The sequence below is a fragment of the Stegostoma tigrinum genome, chromosome 7 (genome assembly GCF_030684315.1).
Source record: "Stegostoma tigrinum isolate sSteTig4 chromosome 7, sSteTig4.hap1, whole genome shotgun sequence".
Classification (NCBI taxonomy): Eukaryota; Metazoa; Chordata; class Chondrichthyes; order Orectolobiformes; family Stegostomatidae; genus Stegostoma; species Stegostoma tigrinum.
In genome coordinates, this window is record NC_081360.1 from 45151536 (window position 1) to 45169375 (window position 17840).

The 17840-nt window shown below is 41.8% G+C and overlaps 1 protein-coding gene across 2 annotated transcripts in view; it reads left to right on the forward strand.

Annotated features, from left to right (window-relative positions):
• Positions 1-17840, forward strand: part of LOC125453990 (dual 3',5'-cyclic-AMP and -GMP phosphodiesterase 11A) — a 334685-nt gene that overhangs the window by 273537 nt on the left and 43308 nt on the right. For both annotated transcript variants that reach the window (XM_059647669.1, XM_059647670.1), the window contains 3 exons: positions 1890-1999; positions 2929-3019; positions 16742-16842. In XM_059647669.1, coding sequence (XP_059503652.1) covers positions 1890-1999; positions 2929-3019; positions 16742-16842 — 302 coding nt within the window. The remainder of the gene's footprint in view (positions 1-1889; positions 2000-2928; positions 3020-16741; positions 16843-17840) is intronic.

Consider the following 17840-nt stretch of genomic DNA (forward strand, 5'->3'; position numbering starts at 1 on the left):
ATTTAATGTGGCATTAAGGGGCCTCGTAGAAACTAGAATTAGTGGGAATTGGGAGAAAGTATTCCACTCCTTGGAGTCATACCTAGCATGGTTGTGCTTGCTGGAGATCAGTCAACTCAGCTCCAGGACATCTCTCCAGGAGTTTTTCAAATTAGGGCCCTTGACTGAACTATCTTCAGCTGATTCATCAATGGCATTCCCTCCATCACAAGGTAAGAAATGGGGATTTTTTTTCTGATGATTGCGGAATGTTCAGTAACACCTCACATGTTGAGGCATCTAATGTTTACATGCAACAAAAACAGGACGATATCTGGGTTTAGGCTGACCAGTGGCACATAACATTCGAACCACACAAATGCTAATAATCATTGTCAATAAGAGACAATCTAACCATTACATCTTGATGCCTAATAGAATTTCCATATTAAATCTCCAATTATCAATATCCAGGGAGTTGCCTTTGACTAGAAACTGAACTTAACCAGCCTTAAAGAAATTTTGGCTCCAATAGCAGGTCAGAAACTAGGAAGCCTATAGCAAATAACTCACCTCCTGACTCCTCAAAGCCTATCCACCAGTTACAAGGTACAAGCCAGGAGTGTGATGAAATACTTCCCATTTACCTGGATGGGTGCTGCTCCAACAACACCCAAGAAGTTTGACACCATCCAGGTAAAAGTCCACTTGATTGGCATTACAACCACAAACAGCCACTTCCTGCACACCAATGCAGAGTAGTGGCAGTGTATATCAAGAACAAGGTACCCTGCAACAAGTCACCAAGGCCCTTTAGATAGAACCTTCCAAGCACTACTATCTGGAAGGGCAAGGGCAGCAAATACATAGGAACACCACCAGCTGCAAGCTCCCCTCCAAGTCACCCACCAGCCTAACTTGGAAATATATCGTCATTCCTTCACTGTCACAGGGTTGAAGTTTCTGGAACTCTCTCCCTAACGGCATTGTGGGTCAACCTATAGCAGGTGGACTGCAGTGATTCAAGAAGGCAGCTCGCCACTACCTTAAAGGCAACCAGAAATAGGCAATAAATGCTGATCCAGCCAGCAAAGTTCACAACCCATGCTTTAATTTTTTTTAAAAAATCAGCATGTACACGTCTGGAAATTAATGTCAGCAGTACTACTGCAGAAAACGTTAGTTCACTTTCCAATTCTTCTATTATTTTGACAGAGCCATTTTTATCCATTTAAAATAAAACCACAATGAAATAGTTTTTGTTGTATCTGGATTAGAAATTCCTTTAATAAGATTGTTTACAATCCTTTACAGGGTAGATATGCAAACTTATTCTGAAGATAAGTATTTTTCTTTACAGTTGGCCACTGGGTAATTCAACATATATTATACAGAGGGTGGAAAATCTGCCATTTGTTCTTGGGATAAAGTTACTGCAACTTTGTATTAACACACTGTGTTTCAGCAGGCAGCAGCAAATCTTCATACACCATTCCTCCAATACCATTGGGAAAAACTTTCCCTTCAACACAAATGTTTAAATGCAGAGTTCATCATTTTTACCAAAACCAAGATGGCTGACTACGCAAAACTTGTAGCTTCCGTCTTAGGAATTTCTTTAAGTCTTGGAATAAATATCAGCAGGCTATTCCATTCAGATTCACTCATATTAGAGTTCTTTGGGGTTGCATTCTGTATAGTATCTCAGATATCTATAACACAGATTAACAGAGCCACAAAAATAAAAAGTTGTCAGATAGTTATTACAGCCTATGTAGTTATGTTTATTGGATAACTTTCTGTAAATGCGTGCACTTGCTATAAATACAGTTACCTTGCTCTGACAGCCCCATTGACAAAATCTTTGGGGTTAGTCAACTCTGCCTGACATACTTTTGTTGTTTTGCCAGACTGCAGATTTTCAGGAACTTTTGACAGATACAGAAGTTCTTGGTCTAATGGTAGGCTGCCTGTGTCATGACTTGGACCACAGAGGCACTAACAATGCTTTCCAAGCAAAGTAAGTTTGAATGATTAGTGAAGTATTCCTATTGCTTTTATGTATAATCATTTTTTACACAGTACAATAGTTGATTTCTCAATATATCCAAGACACACATGAAAATAATTTAGAGTAACTTTGCTCTTTCCCTTTTTCAGGTTTATTTTAGTCATCTAAATTCTTCAGTGATTCTATCTGCCAAGCATTTATAGCTTCAATTCTGCAGTTAATAGAAATCAGATGATCTTGGCCAATTGGGTTAAAACACACACAACAAAGAAAACAGACATTATGAATTGTGAAGTTACTTTCAGACTATCCAGCGGATAGTACGGTTTTTTTAGAACAATTAATTACTCAACTCCACTATTAAATTTGCATCTTAATTTATTAAGGGGGGTTACTCCATTCTATTTCCTGAAATCACAGCCTTCTCTCTGATGTAATATCCAGCATAACGCAGTATACCTGAAATTAGATCTTGTTCGGATTTGATACTGCCCTATTGATTAAATGAAACTGATACAAGTTTCTTACGCCTTCAGTAACTAATAAAATTCAGCAACGCTTACAATCGCAATATGAGAGTAGAAACAGATCCAAGACCATACCAAACATTTTATCTAAATCAAGATTTAAGAGGATTAAGCAGTCTTCATTTTGTCAAAGCCTTTTTTAAATTACATTTGTATGCCTTCTAAATCAGATCCAATAGGCTTGTGGGTGAATTGTGCTTGGCAGTTTATTAAAGTATTAACAATTGTTTTGGAAAATACAGCCAGGTTATTGTGCTCCCTTAACAGCCTTTTCTAAAAATGACTTTTCAGAACCAATCATTAAATCTAACAGGAAAGAAACACAGTAGAATTCTCCAAGGAAAAAAAAATTAATTTTAAAAGAGAAGAAATAATATTTACTGATATACTGAAACTATCTTCTTTTTTTAGGAGTGGGTCGGCCTTAGCACAGCTGTACGGCACCTCAGCTACTCTAGAACTGCACCATTTCAATCATGCAGTTATGATTCTTCAGAGTGAGGTAATGCATTCTGGCAGCTTCGCACAATCAGAAATCTCAATGTAATGAGATAACAAGGTGTAGAGCTGGATGAACACAGCAGGCTATGCAGCATCAGAGGAACAGGAAAGCTGATGTCTCAGGCCTCGGCCCTTCTTCAGGAAATCTCAATGTAATGGGCTGGGTCTAAGGGAACCTGCTGGAGTGGGGCAAGATGGCAGGGGGTGCTGAGAGAACTGTGTGGGAGGCCCCACATCAGTACACTGGCCACAGGACACTAGCTCCTGATTATGTCAGTGGCACATGGGTAAGCAAGCAGGAAAGATGCCTGTGTGTAATAGAAACTCATAAAATCAAAATTGGCCACCTGCATGCAATTTAAATGCAATGTACTGGGATTTCATGCAGCCTTCTGATGAGATAGAAATTGCCACAACTTGCCTGTGCTTTCAATAACTTTCACATTGAACTTACCTGACTCGCTGTCAGAACACTTTTGATTTGCAGGAGAGTGAGGCACAGGGAGCAACATTGTCTCTTGAATGATATTGTCTGTGCTCAAACTTAATAATCTGTGACGCCGAGAGGCAGAGTCTGATTTGGAAGTGATTAAGCCTGAAGTGTTGGTTCTAAACATTAAAGGGTGGTGGGGGTGTGCATATCCTAGAGACACACAAGGTACTCATTGAAAGGGAATTATATCAAAGTCCCAAAGGGGATTACATTTCAAAAGCTGTCTCAAAACAGGGAGGGAGTTGTACAATGTACAGTTCCATTCTCAAGTGAAAGAGAGGATCAGTGCTGTACAAAAAAACTGCATCACGCAGGAAACCACACCGCACAGGAAAACCACGCCGCACAGAAAACCACGCCGCACAGACAAACCATGCTGCACAGACAAACCACACCGCACAGGAAAACCATGCTGCACAGACAAACCACACCGCACAGGAAAACCACACCGCACAGGAAAACCACACCGCACAGACAAACCACACCGCACAGGAAAACCACACCGCACAGGAAAACCACACCGCACAGACAAACCACACCGCACAGACAAACCACGCCGCACAGACAAACCATGTCAGAAAGACAAACCACACCGCACAGGAAAACCACACCGCACAGACAAACCACGCCGCACAGACAAACCACGCCGCACAGACAAACCACGCCGCACAGACAAACCACATCGCACAGACAAACCACGCCACACAGACAAACCACGCCACACAGGCAAACCACGCCGCACAGGCAAACAACACCGCACAGGAAAACCACGCCGCACAGACAAACCACGCCACACAGACAAACCACAGCGCACAGACAAACGACGCTGCACAGAAAAAACGCACCGCACAGACAAACCACACCACACAGACAAACCACACCGCACAGACAAACCACAGCGCACAGACAAACCACGCCACACAGACAAACCACGCCACACAGGCAAACCACACCGCACAGGAAACCCACACCGCACAGCAAAACCAGGCCGCACAGGAAAAACAGGCGGCATAGGAAAACCACGCCGCACAGGAAAGCCATGCCGCACAGACAAACCAGGCCGCACAGGAAAACCATACCGCACAGGAAAACCAGGCCGCACAGGAAAAACAGGCGGCACAGGAAAACCACGCCACACAGGAAAGCCGCGCCACACAGACAAACCGCGCCACACAGACACACCACGCTGCACAGACAAACTACGCTGCACAGGAAAACCACGCCGCACAGGAATACCATGCCGCACAGACAAACCAGGCCGCACAGGAAAACCACACCGCACAGGAAAGCCATGCCGCACAGACAAACCACGCCACACAGGAAAACCACGCCGCACAGGAATACCACGCCGCACGGAAAAACCACACCGCACAGACAAACCACACCACACAGGAAAACCATGCGGCACAGACAAACCACACCTCACAGACAAACCACGCTGCACAGGAAAATCACGCCGCACAGACAAACCACACCGCATTAGAAAACCACACCGCACAGACATACCACGTCGCACAGACAAACCACACTGCACAGACAAACCACGCCGCACAGGAAGACCACACCATACAGGAAAACCAGGCCGCACAGACATACCACGCCGCACAGGAAAGCCACGCCGCACTGGAAAACCACGCCGCACAGGAAAACCACACAGCACAGGAAAACCACACAGGACAGGAAAACCACGCCGCACAGACAAACCACACCTCACAGACAAACCACACCGCACAGGAAAACCACACCGCACAGGAAAACCACACAGCACAGGAAAACAACACAACACAGGAAAATCACACCGCACAGACAAACCACGCCGCACAGGAAGACCACGCCGCACAGGAAAACCAGGTCGCACAGACATACCACGCCACACTGGAAAACCACACAGCACTGGAAAACCACACAGCACAGGAAAACCACACCGCACAGGAAAACCACACAACACAGGAAAATCACACCACACAGACAAACCACGCCGCACAGGAAGACCATGCCGCACAGGAAGACCACGCCGTACAGGAAAACCAGGCCGCACAGACATACCACGCCACACTGGAAAACCACGCCGCACAGACAAACCACGCCACACAGACAATCCACACCGCACAGGAAAACCACGCCGCACAGGGAGACCATGCCGCACAGGAAAACCACGCCGCACAGACAAACCACGCCACACAGGAAGACCACGCCGCACAGGAAAACCACGCCGCACAGACAAACCACACCTCACAGACAAACCACACCGCACAGGAAGACCACACCATACAGGAAAACCAGGCCGCACAGACATACCACGCCGCACAGGAAAACCACGCCGCACTGGAAAGCCACACCGCACAGGAAAACCACACAGCACAGGAAAACCACACAACACAGGAAAATCAAACCGCACAGACAAACCACGCCTCACAGACAAACCACGCCTCACAGGAAGACCACGCCGCACAGGAAGACCACGCCGTACAGGAAAACCAGTCCGCACAGACATACCACGCCACACTGGAAAACCACGCCGCACTGGAAAACCACACAGCACAGGAAAACCACATCGCACAGACAAACCACACCTCACAGACAAACCACGCCGCACAGGAAGACCACACCGCACAGGAAAACCACGCCGCACAGGAAAACCACATGGCACAGGAAGACCACACCGCACAGACAAACCACACCTCACAGACAAACCACGCCGCACAGGAAAACCAGGCCACACAGGAAAACCACACCGCACAGGAAAACCACATGGCACAGGAAAACCAGGCCACACAGGAAAACCACACTGCACAGGAAAACCACGCCGCACAGGAAAACCACACTGCACAGGAAAACCACGCCGCACAGACAAACCACACCGCACAGGAAAACAATAAGTGATGGGCATTAAATGCTGCTCACCAGGGACGCTTTCATCCTATGAATGAGTAAAGGAGATCACCACTTGTACGTAAGAATGAGTGGGAAAGATACTGAGCAACAAACATGATAGTTTTGTTCAAAGCTTCCAGCTGACAGCAGTGAATTTCTCTAGGCTTTTGCTGCTGTCAGCTGAAATGGAATCTCTCAGTATTATCAAAGGCCTGGAGAAGTCATAGAGCAAGCTTCCCTGGAGCCATGGTGTACCACGTTGGGTGGATTGTAACCTCTTCAAACACAGATAAATCCAATGATGTTACCAATTAGCCTTTTACAAAGAGATTTCTCTTACTTGAAGTTTCACAAACATTATGTTGCAATAGTCACACATGTTGAAAAATTCTGACCAGTTTAATTGCAATTCCACCTCAGAAAGGCAGTCTACAAATTTAAGCTAGTTTGAAGGGTTTTCTGTCATTTAAATATGGTGTGCTGTTCTGTGTCAGGATCGGTGGTGAGGGATTCCCAATGCCATCTGATCCAGTGCCAAGCCCGTGTTACACATTTTCATGACACAGGCAGCCACAAGCTTCCCACACAGGATTCCTTCTCGTCTCTAGCCCTGCTGACAAGCTCATCGATAGGAGTACAGAATCCAGCTAAACAATTCAACAAAGTGTATTCCTCTTGGTGAAACTTGACAGTACTAATGACAGCCAAAGCATGGTCAAAGCTATAGTTAATAACCTCCTCTGTGACCGCTGATCTCTCTTGTGGGCCTGCTTGCAAGTTAAGACAGAAAAATGTCAACATATCAAATTGTATTTCAACGCTGAAGACTAGCCTGACCATGGATTGTAAATGTTCGCAACATTTCATATCAGAAATGCCCTGCCTCAGCTTGACCTGTACTCTGATAAATACCTGGAAATAAAAGTAGAGAAAAAAGAAATACTGCTGTCAGCTTTGAAGAGAGCCGTAAAGCTTTTTGCTCAATATCTTTCCTACTCATTCTGATATATGTAGTTGTGATCTTCTTTATTCATTCATAGGATGAGGCTGTCCCTGGCTAGGCAGCATTTATTGCCCAGAGGGCAGATTGAAACTAACCATATTGCTATGGGTCTGGAGTCACATGTAGACCAGGCCAGGTAAGGATGGCAGCTTCCTTCCCTAAAGGATATTAGTGAACCAGATGGGTTTTTCCAACAATCAACAACGGATTCAAAGTCATCATTAGATTATTAATTCCAGATACTTATTGAATTCAAATTCCACCATCTGCCATTGCAGGATTTGAACCCAGGTCCCCAGAACATTGTCTGGGTCTCTAGATAACAGTCCAGCCATAATATCATATAATAATAATAATAATAATAATAATAATGCCTCCCCCTCTGCCTAATGACAAGACTATGATACATTTCTCTAAATCTCATGGCCTTGTGCATTCCTTTTCAGTTGCTCATAGAGGTTCTGTATTTTTAATTTTAATGAGTAATATGACTTGGCAAAAAGAGTACATGAAATGGTTTCTGTTACCTTTCTGCTACCATAACTCTTCTCCCCAAAAATATCCGTGGTCTTTCGAGATTCTAGGTGTTCCACCGTCACCAGTCAAAATTGCCAGCTTCCCCTGTTAATCGTGGCTCATATCCACAGGCAAGTGGCCATAACCTGGGCCTGGGTGACTCACAAAAGAGCAAGGACAAATACCCCTTGAGACCTCAAAAGTGCCTATTAGCCTAACTGAATATATACAGAAAATTCTGACAAAAAGTCATATTGAGTCAAAGCTTTTCATTCAGCCCTCATCAGCTCAGTTTACAAGAAATCCCAATTCAAGGGGAAAGCTAACATTTGTACTTCAGGAGAGGAAAATGCTGACTGGTTGGCAAGTGGACTCTGATTGAGGTGGAGATGCGATATGTCTGGACTAGTAATCCAAAACCCAGCCTAATGTTCAGGTCATGGGTTCAAATCCCACCACGGTAGATGGTGAAATTTGGATTAAATAAAAATCTGATATAAAAATTTAGCCTGGGTGTTACCATGTAACTACAGTGAAGTGTTATAAAACCCACCTGGTTTACTAATGTCCTTCAAAGAAGAAAATCTGCAATTTTCACCTGGCCTGGCCTATGTGTGACTCCAAAACTGCAGCAATGTGCTCAACTGCGAACTGCACTCTGGGTAATTAGGAAAGGGTAATAAATGCTGGCCTCCCCAGCGAAGTCCACAATGCATGCATATATTTTTAAAATTTCTTCTAAGGCTATTATATCCTTCCCAAGGTGTAGGCCCAGAATTGGCCACATTATCTAACCAGTATTGTGTGCAGCTTAATCATGAACTCTATCCCCTTGAAGCTTAGTTCTCTCATTATAAAGGCCATTACAAAGTCGACATGGCACCTCTTGTTTGAGAGAGAGAATAATGAGACAGAGACTCACTTCAGCTCATAAGGCAGTACCTAAGGGTGGAAATTAATCCAGAAGACTTGGTCTTGTCTATCTGCTGGAGAGACAGTGAGAGCTCCTCATTACCAAATTTCATGAAGGTTCTCTGCACTAATTGCCTAGTGGGCAATCTCATGGCTTGGTGTGATCAGGGACGCTGGAGAGACAGAAGTTTTAACTTGAAAGTTTCCAGTGAATCAGAGGCCAGCAGCACCACACAATGCCAGTAGGAGCAAATATAGCAGCTGGCAATGCACCCAACAGAGCCCCAGGATCAGTGAGGCCTCGGATGTGTGAGGGTGAGAGCAGATCAGAAGAAGAGTCCTATTGGACTCAAAATGTTGACTCAGTTTCTCTTTCGACAGACGCTGCCAGACCTGCTGAGTTTCTCCAGCATTCTCTGTTTTTCTTTATTACCTTGAGAACGGAATCAGATTATTAGTAATTCCCATGCAAGAGCAACCAGTTTACAGACATTCTTGTCTGGAATTAAAGCTGAGGCACTAAAGAACATGTGGAACTGTACTCAGTAAAGAGCCAATATACTTATAAGGAGGGGAGAAAACTGTCAAAGAAAATTAATTCAATACTGGATAAGATACATATTACACAGCTCTGCACATCACTGAGTACACATTCTAGCTCTTTGTGTCTTAATAGCCAATGCTAAGCAGTGGGGATGTTTAGAATGAATGATTTATTGTCACATATATCTTGAAGGTATAGTGAAAAGTGCTTTGTGGCTATAATCCAGCACCATTTTGAGTTACAATACGGATAAAAAGAAATTAAGTAAGAGCCCACCATCTGCATTTCAGTGGGTTTATTTCAAGTGTTGAAGTAAAAATCCACATTGACTCAGAAAGACATATCAAAATATTCACCTTCCGGCTAAATAACTCCACAGAAACCATTCTAGATGCTGTGAATTGATACATAATTTAATGCTTCAAAACTTCCAAGTAACACAGTTCCCTTTGCAGTACTTTTAGCATTAAACTTAGTTTGACATTTGAAAAACAAAACAAAGTCTGTCAAAGAATTCTTTGGAATTCCTCACTATTTCATAGGTATTCAGAAGGAAAATGATTCTCACTCGACTTCAGTAAGGAAATATAAACTGTGGAGTGCATTTTGAAATTATATGCAGACTTCAAAAACAACTATTGAGGTTAACATTTGAAATTAATTATTTTCATTATACAAATAGTTATTAATAAGCAAGGAAATAATTTGTTCTGGTTACGGTTGGTGGTGACAAAATTTAATTTGATAGCAGACTTTTAAAACTAATCCTGCAAAGTACAAAGGCCATAGAGTAAAGTACTAATGAGCATAAAACATTGACTGAGTGCTTTGATGATTTGAACTGTGAAGGCACATTTTCCTACTGTATTAATTGGTAACTAACTAAACCCCACATGATAGTTCAGCAATTACAGTGGCCCAAATTGCTGTCAAAATAATAATGCAGCAAATAGCAAAGACTACAGCCTTCTCAGGTGAGGACAGATGCTAATATACAAGTTAGCAACAGGAGTAGGCCATTCATCCCCTTTAGCTTGCTCTACCATTCAATGAGATCATGGCAATCTGTTTGTGACCTCACCTCAACATTTGCCCTGATCCTGATTTTTTTTTGACTCCCTTGTTAGTCACTAAACTATTCTAAGTTTAATTTTAAAATATTCTGCTCTCCCCAGTCTCTGAGGAAGAGAGTTCCATAGACTCATGGCTTTCTGAGGTAAAAAAAAGTTCTCATCCTGATCGTACATAGGAGATTCTTATGTTACAACTGTGTTCCCTCTCTCCCACAACATGAAGCACCCTTTCAGTATTCGCCCTGTCAAGTCCTATCAGGATCCTCTCACTTCTCATTATGCTAAACTCTAAAAGATATAGCCGTAACCTCTCCTCGTGAACTAATCACCTCCTCCCTGGTATTAGTCTAGTGAATCTTCTGTGAATGGCTTCTAATTTATTTACATCCTTTCCTAAGTAAGCAGCCCAAACTATGCACAATACTCTACATGTGTTCTGAGCAACACTCTGTACAACTGTAGCAAAACATTATAATATAATAAAATGTGAGGCTGGATGAACACAGCAGGCCAAGCAGCATCTCAGGAGCACAAAAGCTGACGTTTCGGGCCTAGACCTGAAGGGTCTAGGCCCGAAACGTCAGCTTTTGTGCTCCTGAGATGCTGCTTGGCCTGCTGTGTTCATCCAGCCTCACATTTTATTATCTTGGAATCTCCAGCATCTGCAGTTCCCATTATCTCTGTAGCAAAACATTGCTATTTTTGTATTCCAGTCCCCTTGCAAGTATGAATATATTCAATTTATCCTCATAATGACTTGTTAAAACTGCCTTGTGATTCATCCATTGTAATAATACGTTGCTTTCTATTCTTCCTGTTAAAGTGAACAAGTTCACATTTTACAAAATTGTATTCCATTTCTCAAAATTCTTTCCACTCACTTATCTATACTCATTTGCAGACTCCACATTGTCCTATATGCTGCCAAACCAAGCCGGCACCTCAACATGTAGCAAGTTTTCTACCACCACACATTTTAAATGTAGGAATCTAGAGCCTCTTGTATTGAACAAGATGTAATTAATTACATGTTAGGAGCAAGTTGCTGATCACTTTGATATGATAGAGATTTGACAGAGAGGAAAAGGAAGACTTGGATGTTAGGATCAGAGGAGTAGGATGTAAGCTATTCTGCTCACAAGCCCATGTGACAGCACCAAAGTAAGTGATACTTTTGGCATTTCTCAGCATTAACCCTTTTAGACTTATATACATCTTTCCTCGGGCCTTTAGCCCATTATTACTATTATATGTTTATTTATATAATTATATTTGCCGCTACCCCATCTTCCCTCAAGGTCTCTGGCTTACAAATTCAGGTGATTTTGATGTTTCACCATCCTCCAAGAATGTGTTTTCTTCAGAATTGCAAGATTGATTGTTTGCTGGGTGGGAGACTGTTGTCTTTGATTCTTTTTCCTGACAATTTGAGGTCTGTAGGACTCTTGCAACTGGAGTACCTATATTCTGCTGGATTTCCTTTGTAAAGTAGGACTTCCTTGCTGAAATGTACAAATTCTTCTTTCTAGTATCTTCTGAAGATCTGAAACAGGTAATCTCTTCTTTGTAGTATCTTGAATTGTTGGATTTTAATTGAGCCTTCTCGGTGGTGGATTTGTGGTGTTGCATGTGCCACAGTTTCAATCTGTGTTAGCAGATTTCTATTCTCAATCTGCCTGTGGATGATTGTCCCATGTAGACCCTTTGCTTCTCTTTTAATTGGCTTGGACATTCTCTCATGCCCCCTCAGTGACTACACTATTTGCAAAACCAACTGTGGTCCTACAAGATTGTTTCTAGCTTGGCAGGATATCTGTCACTATCATTGAGGATTCTTCCTGGGAAGATAAAGACATCAAGTGTTCAGTTCGAACTTGCCTTTTCAAAAGTCACGCAGCATCTAACATCAGATTTAAGTCCGTCATAGCTATTACTTTTCCAAGCTGTGTTGCATTCTGAGTTATATCAGTTAAAGATTTGTTCATTGGCTCAAGTGGTGTGTATTGCTCATTAGCTATTTTATTGCTTATGTTCCCTCTCAAACTTTGCTGATTTGTGCAGTCTGAATTAACTTTGTTTTTCATAGCTGTGAAAAACATTTCTACCAAACTCGTGTAGTTATAAATTCCCATCTTGTTGACAAGATCAATAAAATTTCTCAAGTTAACACAACTAATTTCAATGAACTTTACTTTCTGCTTGCATTCTGCCATGGGTCTACACTGCCCTATAAAATCTTCTCCTAGCTGTCCTTTGACAGGGCGTCCCTTGACCAGTTATTGCTTGACTGGCTGTTTCGTGACAAGTTTTTGTTTGACTTTAACTAGTTTAACTACCTCTACCATTTGAAGAAGATTAAGCTGAAGTTGCACCTATCTACTTGAATGAGAATTCTTGATTGTGAAGTATGTACACATTTTCTTCTGTTTGACAATGCTTGCAGATTTGTTCATAGCAGTCCTTTAATCTGCAGTGAAATGCTTCCTGGATCTTGTATTTGCATAGTTGCTGGCTGTTGACGGTGTTTTCTCAACCATGGTTCACTTTCTGATGGTATCATGGCAAGTAGTCATTTGGTCTTACATAATTTGTGTTTTACTGAAAAAAGGTGTAATTTATTGCAACTCTTTGTGTTGCACTCATTAGGACATTTCACAAGCACACAAATTTAAGAGGAAGACTAACATTTATACAGCAGCGTGCCAATTGTTTGGCAAGTGGACTGTCACTGTTAGAGGTGTTGCCAATGAAAATACACCTATAAATGTTGGCTGACAGTTAATAGTTGGGATTTGTTTAAATTTTAAACTGGTGCTAATTGGTTAGGGCTTTGCCCTGAGAAATGAAACAGCAAATGGCTGTCCACTTATTTTTGAGTTAGAACAAGCACAGTGTGGCATCTTGCAAAATGTCCTGATGAGTGCAAAATGAGAACCTTCAACAATGATGTAGAAACATTTGACCAAGTATCTAACTAAAATTCATAAGATGACTTTAGACACAAGTACCAGTTTAACAAAATGTAAAGTCTGCATCACCTATTTCCCCAAGTAATGCTTAAAACTTTCCTTCTGTTGCAGTCTGTCTGCCACACTAACCACTTTGTGATTATAGATATTTGACTTCTTGAATTTCTGTGAATATGCCTTACTGCTTCACAGTTTCTGATAGTGACCTATTGTGTGACAGATGAATCATTCACATTTGATAAATGGGCACTGTCTCTGCTATGAAGTTTCTTTGCTCAGTAATGCTGACAAGGACTTTTAGTGTTGGGTGCCTGCCCTAATTATTGGTACTGGCTTCTCACTTGTGTCTTTTATGATTTTATACCTTAAAAGTTGAATGGTCTCTCCTAATCTGTTTTAGTATTGATCTGTATTCTTTTTGACTTCTGTTTCACATGAATACTTTTCTCTAGAGTCGGGTCTTCTTTTGTTTGTAATAAATCTGAGAAAGACTCATCAGCGATTCCAACAACATTTCTACTCTTACAAATTCAGATTTTAAATCACCATAGTCTCAGTTCTCCACAAATCTGTCAAGATCTCTTATGAAATTATTTTTGGAATGCCCTAGAAGTGTATTCTTCTATGAAATCTTGGCTCTTTCAATAATTTTGTTTGCTCTCTGATTAAGGTAATCTTGAAAAGCTTTAAGTGCTTCTACAAAAGTATCTTTGAACATACAAATTAGGAGCAGTAGTAGCCGTATGGCCTCTCATGCATGGTTCAGCATTCAGTCAAATTATAAAATAAAAACTGAAAGAACTGTGGATGCTGCAAATCAGAAACAAAAACAGAAGTTGCTGGAAAAGCTTTTCAGGTCTGGCAGCATCTGCGGAGAGAAATCAGAGTTAATGTTTCGGGTCGAGTGAGCCTTTCTCAGATTCCTTCCTCTGAGGAAGGGTCACTCCAGCTGAAACAGAGAATGGAAGCTGCATATGAAAATAGTGCAATCTGCAGTTAATAAGATCATTGACATTCAGTAGCCTCCCTTCATTGTCAACTCGCCGCTGCCAGCAAGAATTTCACCTTGACATGTGGAACTTAATTAAAAGGTGCAGTGAATTGCTCCTGATGTTGAGATAGGCTTCGCTAGATTATTCACATGATCTGACCACATTCAGGCCACTGTGTTTCAAGATGACGGCTCACCCCACCACCACCATCTTCTCAAGGGCAGCTAGGGATTGGCAATGATTGCTGACCCAGCCAAAGATGATAAACCCCATGAGTGTATTTGAGAAAAACACAAACACATAAGATAATCAAAGGGTTAGATAGGGTGGATAGGGAGAGCCTTTTTCCTAGGATGGTGACGGCGAGCACGAGGGGGCATAGCTTTAAATTGAGGGGTGAAAGATATAGGACAGATGTCAGAGGTGGTTTCTTTACTCAGAGAGTAGTAAGGGAATGGAATGCTTTGCCTGCAACGGTAGTAGATTTGCCAACTTTAAGTACATTTAAGTCGTCATTGGACAAGCATATGGACGTACATGGAATAGTGTAGGTTAGATGGGCTTCAGATTGGTATGACAGGTCGGCACAACATCGAGGGCCGAAGGGCCTGTACTGTGCTGTAATGTTCTATGTTCTATGTTCTATGTACTTCATTTACTGTTTTTACACATTTAGCAAAGTTTTGTTGAATTCTAATGTATCCAGCCTTCTTATGATTAAATGTAGAAAGCAAGAAGTTGGTATTGGGAATGCATTGTTATCTTTACAAGAAATAGTCACTTGTTATCTGACAACCAAGTCAAATGCATTGAATTGCAATAGGTTCATGTGTTTGAACTATGTTCTATGTTCTAAACTCGCTGCAGAAAGGACAGCATTTTTCTGACCACTGTTATTCTGCCTCTCCCTGGTGAGAAGGTCAACTGAGAATTCAATCCATGCCTGTAGGTTGCCCCACAGCATTACGTGGTCCACGATGAATCTTCTATATGGGGAGAATGCCCCAGCTCTGCAAACTGCCCACTATCTCTGGCCCAACAGAGAGTGGTGGTCAATACTGGGCTATAGGTAATCCAATCTCATCACAGAGTCAGATTGAGAAGTAACTTGGGAGGGAGGGCTTCTCCATGCAGTTGGCTGGAGCACACAGGCCAGTTGAGATGGGTAACCCAGAGCTGTGGACCACAGCTTGAGTCTGCCCTCCAATGGGTCCAGGGAGGGCTACAAACAGGGCAATCTCTCCTCTTTTCCAATTGTATTCCAGGAGTGGGACCTGGCAGACTTCAAACCTGGTGTCCTCCCCCACCTGCCATGTGAGAAATTGCTACCTATCAGTCTCAATTGGCCTAAGGGCAATTGGACCACCCTACACTGCCCCCATTGGAAGTGAGATGGCAAAGGAGTAGGGGTCAAGCAAGTATTTGGAAGGAAAAGAGCACATGACATGTCACACCTTATGTTTTGCTTCATGCCCTCCTGCCAACCTAAACCAAAGTGAATATAAATTACTCCCAACTCCAACAACCCTCTTAATGAGGAGACAGTGTTTATTACTGCTAGTTAACAGCTTTGCAATTGAATATTAACTTTAACATGTGTGGAATCCCAGTCCTTCATTGTTTAAATTGTTTATTAACTGGAGTTTTAAAAACGTTAGAAAACATTAAACAACTTGTATTCTTCCTTTCTGGCTCTCCTTTTATACCTTTTGTTACATTCTCCCCTTCTTTATTTAACCTGAAACTGAATTGACCATCCTAAGTAATACTTCCTTTTTCAGATCCTGCTTTATCTATTTTCCAGAACTGAAACCTGATGTGGCAAGGTGATCCAGTTCTTTGTTCAGTTTGAGCATGCCCTGCCGTTTCCATCTTCCACTACCAGCAACTCCCGGGACAATGTATTAATGACATTAGATGGACAAGGCCAAATTTCATTAACAGCTGGGTTGCTTCCTTGATCATTGTTAGGAATTTTTGGGTCAATTAAAAAATCAGCTCAACTGGCCAGCAAACTGTGGTCAAGGCGTTTTTCAAATGAGCTTCGAAACAATTTGTAATAGGTACCACTTTAACACATTGGGGTTATCTTACATCCAATATCATGTGCAGACATCAATGGGGAAGGGGGCAACTGATCTGCAGGATTCCTGAGAGAGTTAAGACTTTAATTTTCAGCAGGAGCCATAAAGCCATGGCTGCCAACTCTATATGGGCATTTAATTTGAAGTCCTCCCCAGCAGGCTGTTGGTGACGGGATAACACATATTACGAATGTTCTAAATGTTCAGTAATAAACTGTATCAATAATATTTTTAACTGCATTTTTTCCTTTCCCTCATGACAGGGGCACAATATTTTTGCAAGTCTGTCTTCCAGGGTGTATAGTGACATCATGCAGCTTTTGAAACAGTCAATACTAGCAACTGATCTGACACTCTACTTTGAGTAGGTATTCATCCCTTTTTATATTTCAGTACCGTAGCCACACCTCTGCTTATCTGAAAATAAATCCTTAGGTTGAAAAGGATGCCTTGATGCAAGTTATAATATTTATTGATTTGACTGGCTCTTGGATTTGAATTGAGTTGGCTGAGCTTGTTCTCATAATTCAGATGGAGATCCCTGATTCCACCTAATAAATTAAAATTAGCCTTTGAGGGAACACGGCAGAAATTTATTGGCCTTTATTTCAATCAGACCATAGGATTGTGCTTTCGTACATAAAGTAAACCTGTTAGGATTTTCAATACTAAAAATACACAGCTATTTGGAATTATAAAATGACAATAAAAAACAAAGAGAAAATGTTAAATTGAGGAAGAGACAGGACTGTAAAGAGAGCAAGGCCGTAGTATTTAGGTTGGATTATACTAACCAAGAGGCAATGCATCAATGTGGCTGCTTTTACGTGCTATGTGGCTGGCATTACTTTGAGTAAACAGTGAAAAACAAAAATGATGAACCTTTTCAATCACTTTATCCATGGTATTGAATTAGTTTTTACACCAATTAACACTGATCATTGAATGCAGCACAGAAAGAGATCATGAAACATGCCATGTCTGTGTCATTTCTTTGGCAGAGTGATCCAATTAATCTCTCATCCCTGCTCTTTCCCCAGAGCCCAGTGTTTCTTTCCTTCCTTAAGTATTACTTTTGAATCTGCTTCCACCACCTTTCAAGCTGTGCATTTCAGAAAGCATATCACATTTTTTTCAAAAAGCCCTCATGCCACCTTTTTGTTTGCTAATTATCTTAAATCTCTCCTCTGTTAGCAACAGTTTACCTAACTCTGTTGTATGGAGAACATCCTAACCTTCTATACTTGTTTCACGTGACTGAAGTCTGTTGCCATAGAATAATTCTATTAAATCTCCCATGAATTCTGTCTAAATTCTTATTATTCTTCCAAAGCTTGGTGCCCAGAACTGAACCACAATTGG